The following is a 22,775-nucleotide window of genomic DNA, read 5'->3' as shown; positions in this document are numbered from 1 at the left end:
TTATACTAACAAAGGAAATCGTGTTCTGACCATTTGAGAAGAATGTTTACTTGTCCTTCGACTTGGCAGTCCTGTGATTAATGTTCGGCAGACTTCAGCTTACATGTGCATTTCATATGTGCACATCTTTTAAATGTGCTGCGTGTGTGTGTGTATGTGTGTATGTAGGTACCTGTCCTTGTGCATTGGTGACCAGTTGTCCAGTGACCCCCTGCAGGCTGGAGAGGGCATTACCAAACACCTGTGACCCGGCAATTGAACCCATCGCTGCTGCTGCGGCAACCGCTGCCTGACTGGCCAGAGGGTTGAGCTGAGGAAGTCAACACAAAATTAAAAACTAATGATTCAGCCGATTGATCACAGTAAGTCAGAGGCATTTTTCATAAATATCTTAAATGAGGTGACAGCTTTAAATGAAACAATTGCATTTATACCTAATAGAATAAATTATTTTTAAGTTAAACAAGAACTGAAATACAGTGCATCAATCTTTAAAACACTATGGGTAAAAAATAAAGAAGAAAGAAGCTTCATGGATGAACGAAATGGATAAGGATTAACAAATAACCATGGAACACTATTATACTGTATATCATTATATAAATCACTTTCATTTTTAAAGGCATTCATTAATTCATTCATTCAACAAACTGAAATCCACTTTTGTTAAGGAGGAATTAAGGAAATATATATAGAAAATAACCACAAAAATAAATTAACGTGATTTCATTGTTTAAAAAAAAAGTTGTTTTTTTTTTGTTTGTTTTTTAAAGGGGAAAACATAAAAATCTGCAGCTAAAAAAATATATATAAATGGAGAAATGTAGTTAATTGTGTAAAGCCCCCACCCCCACCATTGTTTTTAATAAAAATATAACCGCTAACATTTATGGCTCCTTTATGCTTAATGAGAGTAAGCTTTTTTCTCTCAATTTTGATAAATACTACCTAGTCAAAGACATGAACAGATCACTAGAGCTAGACAATTAGATATAGATAGATAGATAGATAGATAGATAGATAGATAGATAGACAGACAGACAGACAGACAGACAGACAGACAGACAGAGATAGATAGATAGATAGATAGATAGATAGATAGATAGATAGATAGATAGATAGATAGATAGATAGATAGAGTTTTACTTTCCCTTTTTTGACGTTTTACTCTCATTTTAACCCATTTGCTTGATTTTTTTCTCATTGTAGCAATTGCCATTGTCAAAAACACACATGCCAGCACACACACAAATGCACAGGTGAATAAATCAAGCTAACCTCCTAATAAGCCGAGCGAATGCAGTGCTTATTTGGTTGCAGGGCTGCAGAATACAGGCTTATTAGGTTCTTTAAGTAGATCAAGAGCTCACACAGGACTGCACACAGACTCCCCAATTACTCATCACAATGAGGCAGTAATGGAAACAGCGCTCCGAGCAGACAGAGGAGAGCAGGCGCGGTGACAGCAGACAGAAAGAGTAAAAAAGACAGCATATCCTAATGGCAGTCAACAGCGATACAGACAGCAGGTTATTTCTGAAATCAAATTGCTATTCTTTTTTGACAAGTTCTCAGTTTGCTTTTGCTATGAACCACGAAGCGTATAATCCCAAAAGATGCTGTCAGAACAAGAGTTCACAGGTGTACGGTGACGATATTTTTGATGCCACTGTGCTTTAAAGGGAGAGTTCGCCCTGTAATTAAAATTCTGCCATCATTTATTCACCCTAACCACATTCTGAATCTGTATGAGTTACTTTCTTCTGTATGACATGAACAGAGAAATTCTAAATAATACAGTGGTCGCTGTTTACCAAATTCATTTAGCCAACTTTTTAACCAATTAAGTCTCTTATGCAGAGTACAAAGATTTTGAGAAAGTTTAAAACAACTATTTCTATTAAAATATATTTTAAACATTTTAACATTTATAAAATGTAGCTCTGTGATGGCAAATCTGAATTACTTTAGGGTCAAATGATCCTTCAGAAATCATTCTAATGTGCTGATTTGGTGCACAAGAAACATTATTATCAATGTTAAAAGTAGGGGTGGGCAGATCGATCTAAATATCGATAGTATCGATGCCAACACTGGTATTGGTATTGGTATCGGATCGATATTTTAATTTAAATATCTCTTATCAACGTTCATTATACTTTGCTCGTGTCTTCTACCTTCTACAATCCTGAGCAAACGCTGCTTTCACATCCTGGCCCACTTTGCTACTCCTCTCCCTCCTGCTGCTCCGCTGTGATTCGTTGTTGTATTGTCACATGACTCACTGACACAACGCGCCGAGGAGCAGCGAACAGAGTGCACTTTATTTCATTTGCTTTTAAAAACAGAAAAAAAGGGAGAGATTTTTTTTTTATCTTTTTTTATTTTAATAATTCGTTCTACAATACCTAATAGCTAATAATTTTGTTCACTTCAATACATTAATAAAAAATATTGCCTAAATAACTGATCATTCATTCACCTCAGAAATAATGACATAGACCTACTGCACTCCCCTACAAAAGTAAAAAGTATCGTATTGGTATCGGTATCGCCAATACTGACCCTATATGTAGCTATTTGGTATCAGATCAATACCAAATTTTGCAGTATCGCCCCCCACTAGTTAAAAGCAGTTGTGCTTTAATTTTTGTAGAAACTAAGATAGTTTGTTTTTTCTTTCTTTCTTTTCTCAGATTCTTTAACAAATGGGAAGTTTGAAAGTACAGTATTTATTTGAAATATAAATTATTTGTAATATTACAGCAAAATGTCTTTACCGTCACTTTTTATCAATTTAAAATGTATCCTTACAGAATAAAAGTATTAATATATATATATATATATATATATATATATATATATATATATATATATATATATATATATATATATATATATATATAAATATATATGTATATATATACACATGTATATATATATATATATATATATATGCTATAGACAGACGGACGGACGGACCGATAGCATTGCCAGAGCATTCTTTCCTTTTTATTTTGTGGAAAAGGAAAGTTTGGAATGACACAAGGATGAGTAAATGATGATAGCATCTAAAATTTGGGGTGAACTAAAGAAGTAGAAGAAGGAACTAAGGAAGTAACCGTGTCTAACAAATTTCAGCCCATATTCTCCTCCTGTTTCCTGTCTCTTCTGTCCGCACCCCCCATCTCTCAGCGGGGGCCATTCAGCTTTGTTAAAGTGAGAGCATTCAGCTGCCATTCATCTTTCATCTTATCACACCATCATATATTACCAGGCTCTCTGAAATCAAATGATGAGAAAATACCACGGAGCGATCAATACTTTTTCATTGACAGTAAAGGTTAAGCACATTAAGAATGACACCGCATTTGTCTTATGAAATCATATTTCATGTTGGTGGCCTAAAATTGGCTGAGATTGATACTATGTCCCCTGGACTGAAAGTCACCCTTTTTTATCACTAATCACAGAAATCGCCTCTTTGTGGCCGGCGTTTCTTTGTCCTTCTGCAAAAGTCAAGTGCCAGTTGATAATATCAGCGACCCAAAATGTTAAGGGCAACGATTTTAGCTCCTCAATGCCTCACCATGTGGCTATTGTGAGCGGTAAAAGCTCTCCGAGACTTCAGGACATTTCAGCCTTTCATCTTCAGAATTTGTCAAGAGATTTGCAAATGATTCTCCTGTATGCAGAGGCGGCATGGAGACGCTACTTTAAAACAACCGCAAATTATTTCTCAACACTCCGTCTAATCCACTCATCCTTTTTATTGTTGCGCTTTAGTAAAATTTCAAGTCGCTTGCGATTTCCCACCGAGTAACCCAGTGACACTGTGAATGCTTATTCTGTTAAATAGAAAAGCAGAATAGCTTTGTGATTGCAGGAAAGGTGTCTGGCTGCGTAGGGAGCATCTTATCTCGGACTAACATCTTCAGATAATAAAAACATGTATTTCTGAGAAGGGGGTGAGATGCAGAGAGAAAGCGCACACGAGAGAGAGATGGACAAGGATGGCAATATCAAGCAGGGATTGAATTCATAGATAATCCTCTCACCCTATCTGAGGGCAAACACTCTCTCTTTCTCTCCCCTTCACTTTCTTTCTGACGGAGTAGATGAAATGCGTTCTCCAGGAATGATAAGAAGGCCTGTGAATTATATGAGCTGATACATACAGGATCATCTTCAGTGATCCACTGACATCTGAATCTGCTCTAGTTCATTTCCTAGCTTAACTTGAGAAGAGAATCAAACATAATCTCAGAGCAAGTATCTTAAAGATGAAGTGTGCTCGCAGCCGCTAAATTGTAGTCTATTTGGTTTTCAATTGATCACCATTGACTCATATTGGATATTTTTAAATATTGCAAGCCAATTTCTTAGATTTTAACATTCAGATTTGTCATCATCTATCATACGAATATGTATTTTACATGCTGTACTTGTATGCTGTACAACATTTTTACATTTTGAGGATGTCTGTAAACCTTAAAAATCTCATGCAATCAATGATCTTTATAGTTTATATTAAAATTCGAAATTAAAGTGAAAGTTTAAGATTAAGTAAATAAAATGTGCCGGACCGTATGCCATGTTTTTATATGTTTGGCATATATGGAAAAGGCCTTATTGTTCAGTTTTTGTTTACTGTTTCTTTGGAGCGATCAATAATATTTAAACCCATTATAAAACACTCAGCAGCACAGCGGGGCAGATTAAGAGTCCGTAACTTGGGGGGCAGCAGGAAGGAGACATGGAGAATGTGTGGATTGCAGGGGATTGCAGTGTTTGTCATCTAAACAGGTGATTTTCCGGCAGGCTGCCTCCACTTGGAGCCATGTGGGGAGGCAGGAAACCATGTTACCGCTCCACTATTTGTGTTGATTGTATCTTTGTGTGTGTGAGTCTAAACAGTCGGCATCCTTTTTTACAGAAAAGCACCTTTTAGAGTAAATGTGACAAAACGCCTGTTCTTTCTCTGTCTCTTTTTCTCCTCTCAGGTCAAAGTTGAAGGGTTCTGATAGAGATGACTTGATCTAATAAGTTTCTAATGTTTTTGTCTCTTATGCTCACAAATGCTGCACATTACAACAATTGAAATAACTTTTTATTATGTTAAATTATTTAATAAATTATTTTATTATTATTATTCATTATTTAAATCTATTTTAAAATACAATTTATTCCTGTGATGGCAAAGTTGAATTTTCAGCAGCCATTAATCAAGTCCTCAGTGAAGAAAGAAAGAAAGAAAGAAATAAAGAAAGAAAGAAAGAAAGAGATCCTTCTTACACGTTTCGCCTCATGGCAAAGTGAGTAAATTTTAAACTCTATTAAGTTCTCCGAGGCCTGCAATGGCCGTTTGACCAGCGGGGTCAGATGGAGCAACAACCCATGTAATCTCCTGAACAAGGGAAAAAACAGCTTGCCGTTACCATGGCAGGGGACTTCTGGACATCAAAGTGAGCACTCCAAAAGCTAGAGTTCATTTTCTGTCTGTTCTGTTCAGACTAGAAATGTAGACTTAATCGCTTTCTCTGCTAAAACACCACCATCAAAGACGTAAAAAAAAAAAGATTTTAAAAAACATGATGGATGTGGGAAACCAACTTCAGAAAAAATCCATAAAATAAAGTTCATATTATATTTGTATTGTAATTTGGCTAATCAGTAATTTATTGCCTAATTGTCACGTCACATTTAAACAAAAATGAAAAACCTTTAACACTCGTTTTCACTGAATATTCATGTAAAAATCTAAATAGATTTTTATTTTTTTAAGTTTAAATAATAAAAATCTATTTAGATTTTTACATTAATATTAATTGAAAACGAGTGTTAAAGGTTTTTCATTTTTATTTAAATGTGATGTGACAATTAGGCAATAAATTCTTTCTTAAAATCACAAAATTTTGTTAGATTTATCTATTAAAGAAAACAAATGCTTAACATTGCTAATTACTTTATAAAAATAATTTGTTTCAAGATACATTATCTGAACATGCTATTATTTTTTCATGCTATGAAAGTCTTTAGTCAGACAAGGACTGTGATTAAACATCTATAAAGCCAAAATGAAATGTTTTTGCAGGGGGGGACTCTTAATTCAATATATATTATTAAACTTTTTTTTCTTCAATGTGCAGCTTTTCTATATCAGTTAAATAGGACAATAGACAACAGATTCAGTGTCTGGACAGATCTGACAAGGACTGCTATTAAACATCTGAAAAGCTGAAAGAAAATTGTTTTTGCATCATAGCAGTTCCTAAGACAATCACACCTCTGTTTCATCCTTTTTTTTTCTTTTCCCTCTTGCTCTCTCTGTCTCTCTGTTTTCGCATTATAGAGAGTGGACATAATCAGAAGTGACACATCTGAGCATGCTCACAGTCTCCCCAGCGTCACTTCCAGACCTTATGCTACCTCCTTCAAAAAACCCTGTCTCTTTCTCCCACGTTCCCCAGCCTGGAGCCTCCCCTCTGCCCGGGTACATCAAAACACCATTAGACTGTCCCAAACACCTCAGCTCCCCTGTTGGACCCCTGGAGCACATCACCTGCCGTATCCTCTGGACTCCTCACACTAAAAACGCTACTTACAGAGACCCATTTCACCTTCCCATTGACAAATAAATAAATAGCTGAGAGAAAAACAGAAATATACCGACTCGAGGGAAGAATAGGTGAGAGAGTAAAAAGCTAGAGGAAGAAAAACAGGAATAAAAAAGACATGCAATGCTGTAAAGTTGAAGAAGCTAAGCTGGAAGTCTTGGGTCAGTTCTCCCATGATGCACTGCGATGAAAACTGTGTGGCAGCGTAAAGGGCCTCATCTTCACACACGCACACGAGGGCTGTTTAAAATGCTACACTTCATCAGATAAAAAGCACAACTGTTGGGGAAAGAGGGGGCAAAAGGGGTCACATTTAACAGGCCAGAATGCAAATGACAGAGGAACAAGGAAGGAAATGACTGACAAATGTACCTATAAAGATGTGATGAACTACCCAGTGCTGACAATCAATCATGTGACTCATTAACTCCAGGCATAATTAACTGCTTTTGGTGTCATTATACAAAATCCTGCTTCAATAACTATAGCCCTTAAAATCCATACAAGAATTTTAAGCCATCAGTCATCCTTGCTCTATTTTTGCTGCAAAGAGGCAGTCCTGGGTAACCTCCAGTAAGGTTTAAATAAATGTATATTTTATTTATATATTTACAAATTCCATCTTTCATCATTTTTCCTATTGAAAAATCACCCTTAAATGTTTTTTGGCCGCATTTCCATGTGATTGATTAATGAAAATGTTTGCTGCAAAACTAAAGTTCCAAGCAAAACTGCTGACTGCAGTGTTGCACATATAAAACTAGTATTTCCGTAAGAAAAAAACAAACAAACAAAAGATCTAAACTGAAAGACTCGGACTCGCTACTATTGTAAAACAAATTGTTTGAGAGACCATCAGTTTTGTGGTAAGTTGACATTATATTTCTGATCCCCACCTGAGACCAGGTCTCCATCAGATTTTAATCTCCCCTGTAATTTCCTGTGATAAAAAAATGATAAAATTAATAAAAACATCAAATGCAAAATGATAAATGGCTGTTTGTCTTTAAATGACTGAAAGCAAACTATTGCACAGCTTAATCTAAGTGAAAAACTACAGAACAGGAAACTTCAACTATTTTAATTCATCATGTCAAATTCTCCTCTCCGGCATTTAAACAGAATGCCATCTCTTTTCACTTGCTGTTGTCTGACATACAGATCCAGCATTTGAATGACTTTAATATTGGCTTAATCAATGGCTGGTGATCTTTTGATGGCCTCTATTCAATAAAGCCCAGCGTCAGCTGTGTGTGAGTTTCATAACTAGAATAATGGTAAATGATTACTCCTCCGCATGGCGTCTCAGAGTGAGCCGAGCTAATGAAGAGAAATGGTTGGGTTTGGAGCTGGGGCTGCCAGCTGCCATTTGAGAACTCGGAGCACTGAGATTAATGGTGACTGAGCAGGGCTCTGTGGCTATGATGTGGTCAGAGGTCCGATCGATAATACACAAACACAAACCTGGCCCAAGTATCCATTTATACGCACACACACATGCAAATACACTAAACTAAGCTTTAACACACACACACACTCATCCCTAAGTGGAGTGATGAATTGACAACATTTGAACACAACACTGACCAGATTTTTCCCTGTGTTTTTTCTGGGCAGTTTACAGGGTTCAGAACAAACTTAACAAGTGATGAATCCTATTATGAATGTGTTTTCCCTAACCACACAATTATCCTGTGTTAACATGCCTCATGTATTACTTTTATGATATTTGTGAAGGAGAGGGTGATGCAGGCATAAATATTATAGCAAGGAAGAGTTGTAGAAGGAGTTGTCTAAGAAAAAAAAACTTATCAGAATAGGGCCCAGGACAGAACCTTGAAGATCACCCCTATTATTTAGTAAAAGAGAGAGAAAGAGAGATGAAGCGACAGAAAAACAGTTAATTCCCTCAATAACATTTCATTTAGATGCCAACTTGCTGATATTACCATGAATATTTATTTATTTGAATTTTTTTACTCATAGAATTATGTACAGCCTCTATCAACTAGGATGGGAAATATGAGCATATCCAAAACTGTAAAATAAACATTAAAAATTGGTAATAATAAATTCTTTAAATTAAATCAAGTTTTTTTTTCCCCTGTGGTAAAAAAGAAGTTAATATTATTATTATTTATTCTTATAATCATAATGGATTTTTAACCAGTTAACCAGTTACTCTAAATATGCAGAATATATTAAGTTACTTATTGTAAATATCAAATTGTCATATCCAAATATCTACAGTTGGAAGTCTTTTATTTCTTATTTGTGCTGCCTTTTCTTTTCTTTCTTTTTTTCTTTTCTGAAAATAATCCCTCATTTTAGGTAAATAAAAAGTTGCTTTGCTTTCAGCACCCAGATTTTCCTCACTGGCTGCATCACATGCTTTATAATTATTCATACCAAACGCTGTGCTGCTGTTGATGGGCAATAGTCTTATTTTCTGCTTCAGTCACCAGTGCACATTTGTATTTTCATATAGTGGGAGTTTCGTTATGTAAGGCAATTTTCTGCCTTCTTAAGAAGGGCTGTCTGTTGGGCTGCATTAATGAGTGAGTGAGAGAGTGAGAGAGAGGGGGAGAAGGAAGAAGAAGAAGAAATAGAAGAGATCGAAGAGAGACCATACAGAGCATTGATAAAACAAGTGAGGAAAGGAAAAATTAAAACAGAACAGAGGTTAAATATTTATTTGCGATTAAAATAAACTTCTGCTCCATAGGAAGGACTGTGTTAAGATCTAACAAAACACAATAAAAGAATCCTATGTTAAATAATCCTACAACCTAATTACACACTCTTTAGGCAGCCCGTTGCACAGAAAAATGTTGCACACATTATTAATGTCAACATGAAACACTGCATAGTTTTATTATGCACTCTAGAAACTCTAACAAGTGAAATGCAATATATATATATATAATTTTTTTTTTTTATCCAATCAGAACTGATTAGATTGTGAAAAGTGCTCTCTGTTGACAAGTGGTTGGGGTGTTGCTTTAAAAAGCAGTTGAAAAATTACAGAAAAACTTTCTTTTAGATAACCTTTAAGTCTTTATGCTGTTTTATTATAATAAAGGGGTTGTACCTGAGAGAGACAAAAAACATATTTTTAGGGGGGCATTAGGAAAGACAAAACTGGCATGTGTGTGTATACGTGTCTGTACATGAGCATATGTGCGCTGGAAGGGCGCCTGACCTTGGCAGGGATGGGGTTTCAGGAGCAAGCTATAATGATGGCTGATTGCTGGGGAATGGCGGAGAATGGACAAAGATAGAGGGAGGTAGATGAGAGGAAAGGAGAAGAGAAGAGAGGAGCAGAGAATAGAAAGGACGAGGCATAATTGCAGCACTCGTGGGTCTGAGGCTCCCGTGGCACACATCAGTACATCAGGAGGGGTGTGTCTTAGAGCAATGGGCAAGTGGGAGAGAAAGCGGGGGTAAAAGATGGACAAGTAAGGGTGCAGTACAGTCTAGAGAGGTTGAGAAAAAGTATGAACGAGTGAGAGAGACAGAAAAGGGGTCAGGGGAGAGGGAAAGGGGAGAGCGATGAAAGTTAGGAATGCAAGAGCAAAACGGAGAGAGCTAGAGGAGACAGGGGTGAGTCGTCCATACGCTGAGGCAGTAAATTGCCGTTGGCTGAATACCAGGCAGTAGCCTGTAATTACTGCTGTAAGACTTTGGGTCGGGGGTCCGGGCAGACCCTTACTGCCACTCTGACTGAGAGAAAGAAGAGAGACAGCTAAGCCCGAGGTGGCCCGAGGTCCATGTACAGTACCTGGAGAAAACAGTCCGTTACTGCTGTCTCAATGGTAGTTATTGAGGTGACGCAGATTCAGAATCACGTGGATGTACAAAATTTGAATTTCATGCATTTTCTTATGTGAATGGGCTTAGCTTATTTTTGAGTGAACTATGGCTTTAAATTACTTAAAAAAAAGTTTTTTTTTTAATTTTTTTAAATTAAGAAAATCTGAAAATTGCCAGTAATGAACATGTTTTCGTCATCAGAATGGCGTAGCTTTGTACCTTGACCCTTTGGCTAAGACCATACAGACAAACACCCAGACAGGAGATCTCTTTGTACCCTTATTGTTTCCCCTGTCTCTCTCTCTCTGTGTCTTCCTGTCTGCCCTGGAACCATGGAGGCAGACACAATGGCAAGGTCAAGGTCTGTTAGTGAACGAACCATGAATAGTAGTTTTACTTGCTGTGAAATTGGCTGCATTAAACTGATCCAAAAAGTGACAGTAAATACATTTATGTATTTACAAAAATCTACTCTAAATAAATTATGTTCCTTTGAAAATTTACATTCATCAATGAATTCTGAAAAAAAAAAATGTATCAAAGTTTCCACAAAAGGCAGTTCAACCATTTGCCACAAAATCATCACAACATGAGTTGATATACTGTATATGTGCCTATATCAGTACGCCTTGGCTGTGTGTGTGTGTGTGTGTGTGTGTGTGGATGGTCTGCCCTGCTCTCCTCTCTCTCTTTCTCTGTGCACAGATCAGTGTGTGCGTGTGGCTCAGGGCTGATGTAAGCCAGTGGAGTGGCAAATTACAGCAGACCTACAGCTGTAGGCTGACATTATGATTAATTTGATCAGTAATTTCTCCTGTTTTTCATTTTAATCGCTGTGACCATTCTGCTGTGGCAGGTCTCTCAGATCTAATTAAGATCAATTCCGGTGTAACCGGCTTGCCCACCGAGCTGCCCCCTCCTCCTCAAATCCCCGAGTCCCCTCAGCGTGGAGAAACCCTGTCGCTCCAATCAATCAGCACCTGCAAATCCAGCCACCCCGCTAATCAGCCAATTAACACACTTAGGCAAATTTCATAATCTCCACCGTCTGGCTGTCGTCACAACAGCCTGTCTCTACCTCCCAGAAAGGAAGTTTTTCAATTTTGGGATTAAATTATTGTGATAGTAATATTTTCATAACAGTGTTGTGAGAGCTAAACAGAAATAGGAACGGCACTAACACAGAAGAAGATATTTTGAAATAAAATAAAATCACCTGGGTCTGAAAACCATAGAGACATTATTCGAAACATAATATTTTGTGTTCCACAGAGAAAAGAAAGTTATACATGGTCAGAATAACATAGGGGCATTGTTTTTTTTGTTTTTTTTAGGTAGGCTGACGATTCAATTCAATTCATTTTCCTGCTCATTCATTTTCCAAATCAATTCATTTTCCTGCTTAAAATTGTTTAAAGAGTACTTTTTTGAAGAAATAGTAGATTAGTTAATAGATTGTAGTAGTTAATAGATAGTATTTTGTAGTAAATCAGTTTGATTCAATAAAAAGTTGATGAACAGTTTATTCCTAGTTTGTTATTTATTTTATTTATTATATGTTACAGTTAGTGCTGTCAAACACGTCCAAAATAAAAGTTTTTTTTTTACATAATATGTGTACTATGTCTTTATTAACACACAGATATACATGTATGTATTTAAGAAAAATATTTTAATATTAAATATATTTATCTGTAATATAAATAATATAAATACAATTATATACATGCAAATGCATGTAAATAGTTTCTAAATATATATACTGTATGTATGTGTATTTATAAATACATAATAAATATACACAGTACACACAGTATGCAAACAAAACTTTCATTTTGGATACCATCAATCACAATTAATCGTTTGACAGCACTTGTTACAATAGATTTATAAGTTTAAATGATGCTACCACATTCATCCAAATACAGGCTTAGTAGCTGTTGCTAATTCATGCTACTTTTGTTAGACTGTAGTTAGATTAAAATAATGAAACAAGCATGAATCTCCACTGAAATCAGTGTAAAAACAATACTGGCTACAGAAAAATGTTACTGGAAAATCATAAAATTTAACTGTCTAAATGTACTAAGTTCAGGGTCAGAGACTTACAAAAAAAAAAAAACACCTGTCTGAACTTTTGACCAATAAAAAAAAAGACAAAGACAAGAACAATGAGAGAGAGACAGAGGGAGAAAGAGTCCAGGCGGTGAGCACTTAGCTTCGTACACTGGACACACTGACTGTGGTATTATCAGAGTGGGATGCTAACACGCTGTCATGTTGTCAGTTCAGCAACAGAAGGCCTCTATTGGGGCCTTTAGGTGTCTTCAGATAATAGGAGACCTGTCTGCCCTACCTTACTAAAATGATTACACCCAAAGAGAGGAATGGGAGGCAAGGGAACTGAGAGGGCGGGGAGGTACCTGTGTGACCAGAAGGGATAATTATGACAGATCCTGGAAATACACATTCCCAAAATTCTCTAGGTGTTCGCAATATCTAACTGTGGTTGTCCCTAACGGCTAGTAACAGCACTCTGGTGGCGTATGCTATAACTTTCAAGCAGACATAAACATAAGCCCAATTACAACTTAAGCCCCACAGGAAAGTCGGCCTGCAAACCCTGCCACACACACACACAGCAACATTGGTTAAGTGGTAATGTGGACCCCCATGAAGCGGGAACTTCAAACCCCTCCTGACACACAATCATACATGCACACTTATCGCTCTCTTTTTCTCACTCTCACACAGTGAAGGGCAAGGTAATCATGCCGTCGTCTTTCGTCTCATGCCACTCTCTCTTTGGATTAACAAGATAATCACAAATAACTCTTAGTATTAAAATCTAATCATGGACCACTGGGATAAAATCAAAAATTACAGCTCAAAAACCTATACATAGAAGCTCTTTCAACACACCCTAGGTGAAGAGTATTCCTCGAGACTTTGTCCTGGGTCCTCAAGCAGTTTCGCCTTGGTAAAAACCTTGGTAAGTGAAAGTCCTAATATTTAAAAACCAGTAGAGAAGTTTAAATAACACACCCCTAAGTGAAGGGTGTTCCTCAAGGCTCTGTCCTGGTTCCAAATGCAGTTTTTGCCTTGGTTTAAAGTAGTATTTCAACTTTAGAAAGATGCTCCTTAGATTGTCACAATACTATCAAAGATCTTTTTTCTGACTTTGAAAATTATTTAAGGTAATTTAAATTCATTTAACTGACTTTGTGAGCTGTGTATCAATATTCATTTATTTTTTTAAAAGCCATGTAAAAAGCAGAATAATGTATAAGCATTTTAAGAATTATAAGCAATTTTTAACCACTATTTTTTTGCAATACTGATGAGCTGACTCTACATTATCCCTTACAACAGACACAATTACAAAACACCTACATGACCTTCATCTATCACTATACATGTATATTACATTTATATTTATATATAGACCTGAAGATGCATCTAGTCAGAGAGTTGCAACATCATGCATTAAAGCCAAGCTTTTGCAGGGCCCACTGCCACTCCCTTCCATTTACTCTATTCTGAATCATGTTTTAGAAAGGCTTGATGATAACTTGACAGATCAAATCAGGTGTGCTTCAACTGCAAATGAAGAAATATATGGCTGGCCTTTCGTAAAGAATCCCTCGGAAACCACTAGTTCTGGGCTCTGGAGACCATTAAGTGTGGGGGCCCATAGGATCCAGCTGGTGAGTATACAGGCTGGGCAGAGGGACAGAAGGTGAAATAAATGACTAAACTGATGGCAGCCATAAAAAGGGGGAAGGGGAAGTGGGGTTGTGGTACAGCACAGAGCAATAAGGGCTGTGACGCTGATGAATGCAGGGAAGGATGGAGAGGCGACCCTGGCCTCTCTCAAACCGAAATGAAACCACTGGGACATGTAGGGAAGAGGGCATGTTATTAGTGACCGACTCAGACAGCCAGATGAGAAGAGGAAGAGGAAGAACAGATGGATAGACAGACACACTAAAAGAGTGAGATATGAAAATATCACTTATATTTGTTACTTAAAAAACACACAAGCTGTGTGAAAATTGGAAGGGGTCAAGACCATAACTAATGATGCAGTATTTTTTGCAGATTATTTTCAATAAATGCTAATTCTGAGGAAGTTTTGAGAACTGAAAGTTAAATTTTCATTGTCAAAAAAGCTTTTTTATTAATGAAAATGTCGGATCAAGGCAAATTTTATATGACATGGCCCCTTTAAAACTCATTAGCTATCTGAAGCAACAGCAATTCATGTTTGCCATCTGTGGGGTTTGTTTCAATTTTATAAGCCTGCATGACAATAACAGATAACGAAATAAAATATCAACAAACTCATCTTATCCAGCTAGCACTGGCATATGGTTCTTTGGACTTCCCAATGCAAGATGTCATTTGAAAAAGATAAAATATTTTGAAAACTAATCTGGTTCAGTCGGCTGCATATACATTTTCACAACATGTCAATAAGTGATTATCATAAAATTGTTTCAAATGAAGTTACACCAAAAGCATCATTACTCGTAATTCAATATTCCGCAGCTCTTCATTTCCAATAATAGTCTATTGCTGTCGCTAGCAAGATGGCTGGTATAAACTCTTAACAATAAACTTTCAATTTTCATTCTTTTTTCAGGGACAAGCTTGGCAAACGGGCACCTCCTCCAGAAACAATATTTGTAATATCCTAGATTTCCCCAGACAGATTCAATCATTCAATTGAATTACTGCCCCATTCTCTAACATTCATCCTAGACCTCGTCTCACTCCAGAGCTCCATTCTTCCAGACATGTTGTGAATAATGTAGAAGAATGAGTTCTTTAAGTGAGGCGACATCATATTTAGGGGTCATTACATTGAGTCGATCGGTCTCAACTGCCCCCATGCCAAGCAGCACTCTGGAGCTGCTCCCCATCACGAGTCAACTTATATTACAGCTTTAAATAACTTCACTTTTAGTGTGTAAACAAGAGGTGAACTGGGTGAGGAGCAATACAAGAAAGGTTGCTGGCTACGGCTGTCTGAGGAATTATGAGGAAATATGAGGAATTTATTTTGATGTCACATTAAAGGTTTTGTTCCTTTTCCTTTTTTTTTTTGTGTAGCTCAAAACAACCTAAAATATTGGTCTGTCATAATATAAATGCAGAAAAAAAGCAGTTATTATTTTAAATGGGAAGTGTTGATTGAATTTCTCCCATCACTTTAATTTTGTAAAATAAAATAAAATAATGCAGAACAATGTAGTTCTTTTTTTTATTATTTATCATTTTATGTGAATTTGTCCCATTACTTTAATGATTTAAAATAAAAAATAAAAATGCTGAATGCAAAATAACATAAATGCAGGAAAGTGTGGTTATTATATTAAAGGGGAAGTGTTTAGTAAATTCACCCAGTTACAAAATAAAATAAAATAAAATAAAATAAAATAAAATATTTTAATATTACCTGTAGTGGCAGAGGAGGTGTGACAGGTGATGGCAAGCTGTGAGCTGGTGATTGGTTTTGCCTATGAGGGGGCGGAGACTGAGGAGGCTGGGCTGAACTATGATTGGAGGAGGTACAGATGGAGGCAGAGCCTGGAGAAGGTCCAGAGACTTGTGACTGGATCGGAGGAGTGAGCTGATGATGGCTAGGTGGCTGGAGATGCGTTGGACCACAGAGCTGTTGGTGCTGTTCACGTTCACGTTCACGTTCGCGTTCGCGTTCTCGTTGTTGGTCTCTTTCACGCTGCTCTCGTTCTCGTTGCTGCTGTTGTTGCTGCTGCTGCTGCTGTTGATGATGATGATGCTGTTGCTGGTGATGCTGAAGCTGTTGGAGCTGTTGAAGATGCTGGAGCTGAGAGTTTAGGGATGAGGTAGCTGTGATGAGAAAAAAAAAAGAGGAAGATGTTATTTCTTGCATGATCTTTGCAAGTATTTATAAAACAACAATAATAGTTAAAATAAATAAATAAATGAATTACCTTCAACAAGACAAGCATCATGTATTTAACCACAAAAATAATGATTACAAATAAAAATAAACCCTTGGCCTGGACAATAAGATGGTGCTTGTACCACTTAGTCCTTTCCTTAGCTTGTAATTGCAGAAGCATCACTGATTGCTGGCCATTACATAGTATCTTTTCTGGTACATTGTAATTATTGAACAGCCCAAGCAGAAGACTTCAAGAAGCATCTGAGGTAAGAACCGTCCTTTAAAAAAAAAAGTTGTTCCATTCTTTCATAGTCAGAGAACATCCTCCATCTTATCTTGAGGACTCTTAGACATCATTTAAAGTAATTCACTGCATTTCTTAAATGTGCCTCTCCGCTTTAAAAAGCCCTTAGAGCTACAAACAGGAAAATTGACGTTTGCGTAACAGTAACAGGATGACAACTCATTAATTTTAAAGATGAAATTACTGTATTAATGGTAATTATTCTTTATTTTTGAAAACCAGCCAAAAATGCATTATTAAACTGTATATAGTACATTATATAGCATTATAATAGTATAATATAATATTATAATTTTTTTAGATAAGAAAATAAGGAGATTTTTTTATTTTAAATTATTTTAATCAATTTTGTTAGATTTTTGTTTTTTTAAGATTTTTGTTTATAAAAAAAATTATACAATATATAATATTTCTAAAATACCTATATATTGAGTTGGACTTCACTTACAAATTCCATGACAGAACGAGACGGCCTAGGTTATACTCTTAAAGGAGACTCTTCCATTCATGTTTGTGTCAAAATCAGCCTTATTCCTACACTTACTGAATTATGATTCACGTACCAAAAAAAGTCAACTCATATTATCCGTACACATTATGAATGCCAACACTGAAAAACAGACTGCTATAACACATCAGAAGGAATCAATGTGATCTTCTGTTTGAACGTTTTTCAGACAGATGCCTGACCTCTGCTCAACGTTCTGATAATGAACTCTTCGCTGTGAAGTCATCAAACAGAGATGTTTCTTCTGCAATGCACTTAAAGCCAAGATGTCACACACATTTTATGGGCACCATTATTTTGGAGTTACTACAGAAATAGACCAAGATGTTCTCCTTTGGTGGCACTAAGATGATATCTCACTGCAATATCTCAATATTTGAACCCATTTAGGTGTTGAATCCACACAGTTTTGTGACTGACAACCATATTACCAAAAGGTATCATGATTCTAAAATGATCCTGCTCACGCACACCACAAAAATACAATTAAAATAATAATAATAATAATTTCCATATTTTTGTGATGTTTTCCCAGAAAACGTTAGTTATTACTTTATATATATAAATATATATATATAAGCATAAAGCTCACTTTTGGTATATTTTAAAGGGGTCATGCAATGAGAAATCTAAATTCCTTTGATCTTTTGACACATAAGAGGTCATTGTACTATATTTAAAATTACATTTAAAATAAAAATGGCCATTGTGGTAATATATATATATATATATATATATATATATATATATATATATATATATATATATATATATATATATATATATATACAGTATTGTTCAAAATAATAGCAGTACAATGTGACTAACCAGAATAATCAAGGTTTTTAGTATATTTTTTATTGCTACGTGGCAAACAAGTTACCAGTAGGTTCAGTAGATTGTCAGAAAACAAATGAGACCCAGCATTCATGATATGCACGCTCTTAAGGCTGTGCAATTGGGCAATTAGTTGAAAGGGGTGTGTTCAAAAAAATAGCAGTGTCTACCTTTGACTGTACAAACTCAAAACTATTTTGTACAAACATTTTTTTTTTTTCTGGGATTTAGCAATCCTGTGAATCACTAAACTAATATTTAGTTGTATGACCACAGTTTTTTAAAACTGCTTGACATCTGTGTGGCATGGAGTCAACCAACTTGTGGCACCTCTCAGCTGTTATTCCACTCCATGATTCTTTAACAACATTCCACAATTCATTCACATTTCTTGGTTTTGCTTCAGAAACAGCATTTTTGATATCACCCCACAAGTTCTCAATTGGATTAAGGTCTGGAGATTGGGCTGGCCACTCCATAACATTAATTTTGTTGGTTTGGAACCAAGACTTTGCCCGTTTACTAGTGTGTTTTGGGTCATTGTCTTGTTGAAACAACCATTTCAAGGGCATGTCCTCTTCAGCATAGGGCAACATGACCTCTTCAAGTATTTTAACATATGCAAACTGGTCCATGATCCCTGGTATGCGATAAATAGGCCCAACACCATAATAGGAGAAACATGCCCATATCATGATGCTTGCACCTCCATGCTTCACTGTCTTCACTGTGTACTGTGGCTTGAATTCAGAGTTTGGGGGTCGTCTCACAAACTGCCTGTGGCCCTTGGACCCAAAAAGAACAATTTTACTCTCATCAGTCCACAAAATGTTCCTCCATTTCTCTTTAGGCCAGTTGATGTGTTCTTTGGCAAATTGTAACCTCTTCTGCACATGTCTTTTTTTTAACAGAGGGACTTTGCATGGGATTCTTGAAAATAGATTAGCTTCACACAGACGTCTTCTAACTGTCACAGTACTTACAGGTAACTCCAGACTGTCTTTGATCATCCTGGAGGTGATCATTGGCTGAGCCTTTGCCATTCTGGTTATTCTTCTATCCATTTTGATGGTTGTCTTCCGTTTTCTTCCACGTCTCTCTGGTTTTGCTCTCCATTTTAAGGCATTGGAGATCATTTTAGCTGAACAGCCTATCATTTTTTGCACCTCTTTATAGGTTTTCCCCTCTCTAATCAACTTTTTAATCAAAGTACGCTGTTCTTCTGAACAATGTCTTGAACGACCCATTTTCCTCAGCTTTCAAATGCATGTTCAACAAGTGTTGGCTTCATCCTTAAATAGGGGCCACCTGATTCACACCTGTTTCTTCACAAAATTGATGACCTCAGTGATTGAATGCCACACTGCTATTTTTTTGAACACACCCCTTTCAACTAATTCAACTAATTGCACAGCCTTAAGAGCGTGCATATCATGAATGCTGGGTCTCATTTGTTTTCTGAGAATCTACTGAACCTACTGGTAACTTGTTTGCCACGTAGCAATAAAAAAATATACGAAAAACCTTGATTATTCTGGTTAGTCACATTGTACTGCTATTATTTTGAACAATACTGTATATATATATATATATATATATATATATATATATATATATATATATATATATATATATATATATATATATATGTATATATATTACCACATATATATATCTTGTAATACATTATAACAATGAATCCTCTGAAGATATCTTTTACTTTTAAGTAAATATTATTTAGGATATTTACGATAATTATCCTCTAAGCCATATGTTCTAATTGACAAGATATTTGTATATTAAAATAAAATCAAGATATTTGAAGATCAAATGTGGCTTCAAATGTGGAAAGAACAGCATTAAGTATCTACACACATACACACACACACACACACACACACATATAAAATTGTGAATAAATAAATACATTAATAAATCAACAATAATTAACAATAAATTAATTACCATTAAATCAATAGATTTAATCTAGTTTTCTAACATCAGGGGTCATTTGTTCTGATTTGCAGTATTTTTTAGCAAAGTATAAACATCCCCAAAATAAATCACAAAAGAGCTGAACAATGGATCGATGCTTAGCTACAAAGCGAGACTTGTAATGTATTGTCAAGCATGTGTTTGTGCACAGCGTACTTGACAAGATGTGTCCATAATTAATTGATGCGGATGAATAATTAAAACCAGCACATTTTTTTGTTCCAGAAGATAACTAAGAAAACACATTGGTGCTGACGTTTCTTTGATTAGCGTGGCTACCCGTGCATCACAGCCGGACAGGCAGGCAAGGTTTTGATGAACCATAAGCCCTCTCTCCTCTACTCCGAGAAGAAAAGAAAAAAAAAAGAGTGTCTCTCGACCAGTAAACAGCCCACTTTTACATTTCTTCAATCGCCTGACACGTTGACACCGCTCTCACACCCCAGCATGAATTATATATATCATCTGAGCCGGGGGAAAATTCCAAGAGTCCAATTCGCGCTTGAAATGTTGGGGCAAGTTGTCTCGCAGGCCTTGACAGGGCGTACATATGTGGCGCTCCACCGCACGACTATAGAGGGAGCCGAGCGGGCTTCTACAAGTAGAAAATAAGTGAAAAGGAATAGGAGGAGGACAGAGAAAAAAAGGATGAAGAAAAGAGAAAGCCTGAATCCTGTCAAAAATATTATCGAAACCAAGGGGAAGATCAAAGGCGATGGGAGGGTCTCCTCCCGCAGCAGTCGTGAGACCGGAGAAAGAGACAGAACAACAAAAGAATATAAAGAAAAGGAAAACAAATAGAGAGACGGAGAGAGAGAGAAGCCCCATGTGGCCCTATTATATGGGCAGCACTGCAGGTAAAACTGTGGTTGAGAGCGAGTGCTTTATAAACTCTGTCATCTCGTTACGAAACATTGCTAACCTTCCGTTCTCCTTTAAACAGACCCGGTCTCGCTGCGCGGAAAAGATGAAGCAGACCTTGAGCTTAAGAGTAAGTAGCAATAGAAATAACAGAGCTGCTAAGGTCTGAATACATTGAAACGCAATACATACACGAACGTATGACTTTTATACTAGCATGCTAAAGCGTCATCTGATCTCCACGTCCTTGTGTTCTGTTCATATGAACACTCCAACTAAGTAAACAGCAGATTACACTTTAGCATGACAGAATAAAAGGCATCCTCTATAACCCCCTGAACAATGATAACATAACACCCGATGGTATGAATTTGGTTCCCAGCCTGGATCTCATGTGCACTCAAGAGCACATTCAACTGCGGCCTTGACTTTATTGGAAAAAACACTAACTCTCTTTCTTTCTTGCATAATGACAAACACGTGTAATAATGGCAACAATTGCACTGTTCTATTCAGTTCCACTGGAAAATGTACAGTGGCTTCCCATGGTAGATAGAGAAAGCAGTATTTACTTCACGCATCTAGAATGAAGAAAATTCAAGGATGCTGGGACACTATAGTAATGTGTTGAATCTAGCAGTTCTCATACGTTCTCAAATAGATATTTGTCGCCCATAATTTGTCATTCAACTAAAAGTGTAGAATAAGAGGGTTGCGACATAAAATTATATACAGTATATCTATCTATCTATCTATCTATCTATCTATCTATCTATCTATCTATCTATCTATCTATCTATCTATCTATCTATCTATCTATCTATCTATCTATCTATCTATCTGTTGTCAATACTTAAAATAGTGTCTTGTGCACCAAATCAGCATATTAGAATGATTTATAGGATCATGTGACACTGAAGAAATGGCTGCGGAAAATTCAGCTTCACAGGAATAAACAGTGTTTTAAAATATATTCAACCAGAAAAGAGTTATCTAAAGCTGTAGTAATATTTCTGTTTAAATGTACATTAGTGTTCTTACTGTATTTTTTAATCGAATGAATGCCGACTTGGTGGGCTTCTTTCAAAAGCATTACAAAATCTTAGTGATCCTGAATTCCTGAAAAGTAGCGTACATTATTATTATTATTATTTTCCATGTAATCTGTGTGTGCATGCATGTGTGAGTGTGTGAAACTTATGTAAAATAATTTTATTTACTGTGGAAGTTTTTTTTTTCACAACATCCTTTTTTTTTTTTTTTTTTACAAAATGTCTATATTAGTATTATTATTATTTTATTTTAATTATTATTGTTAATATATTTTTCACAAGTTTACTTAATTAGAAAATACTTCAGCACTGTGTTAGTATGGCTCGAACATCGTTATAATAAAAATGAATAATAAATGCACTGCCTTTGGAGAAAGCAACTATTTATAGCACACTATATACAGTATGCCTTTCCTTTTCTCTTTTAAAGGTCATAATACATTCAAATCACGTCATATTAAAAAATAAATGAACAGGTATATTACCTCCCTATTTAATTCATTTTTTTCAATAAGCTAAAGTAAAAAGGAGACATATAAAGCCTGTCAGACCCTCAAAAGTTCATGGTTATTAAATAATACCTGGCAACCTTCTCAACGGGCTCACAAATGAAGCCGAGGCCCGTCCTGACAGGTTCTGTGACCTGCCTGACGTACGGATGCTCTGTTTTTCCTCCCTGCACCTGAAGCCACTCCAATTTAGTACTTTTTTTCTTCCTCTCTTCTTCTTGAGACCGACCAGAACTCAAGCAAAGTGGCAGCAAACAGAATTCTCCAGAACAGATCACAGAGACGCCTGTGTTTAACAGAAGCTCATTCCTCTCACCTCAGTGACCCGGTATACGTGTGTGCGCCAA

General features: G+C 36.2%; 1 protein-coding gene across 2 annotated transcripts in view; it reads right to left on the bottom strand.

The window, feature by feature from the left end:
* The window catches only part of LOC113042347 (POU domain, class 6, transcription factor 2-like), a 94,336-nt gene that overhangs the window by 25,019 nt on the left and 46,542 nt on the right, over window positions 1-22,775 (bottom strand). For both annotated transcript variants that reach the window (XM_026201143.1, XM_026201144.1), the window contains exons 5-6: window positions 15,892-16,304; window positions 173-310 (exon numbers count right to left, since the gene is read on the bottom strand). In XM_026201143.1, coding sequence (XP_026056928.1) covers window positions 173-310; window positions 15,892-16,304 — 551 coding nt within the window. The remainder of the gene's footprint in view (window positions 1-172; window positions 311-15,891; window positions 16,305-22,775) is intronic.

The sequence above is a fragment of the Carassius auratus genome, chromosome 24, assembly GCF_003368295.1.
Source record: "Carassius auratus strain Wakin chromosome 24, ASM336829v1, whole genome shotgun sequence".
Taxonomy (NCBI): domain Eukaryota; kingdom Metazoa; phylum Chordata; class Actinopteri; order Cypriniformes; family Cyprinidae; genus Carassius; species Carassius auratus.
This window is presented reverse-complemented; position numbering and strand designations above follow the sequence as displayed.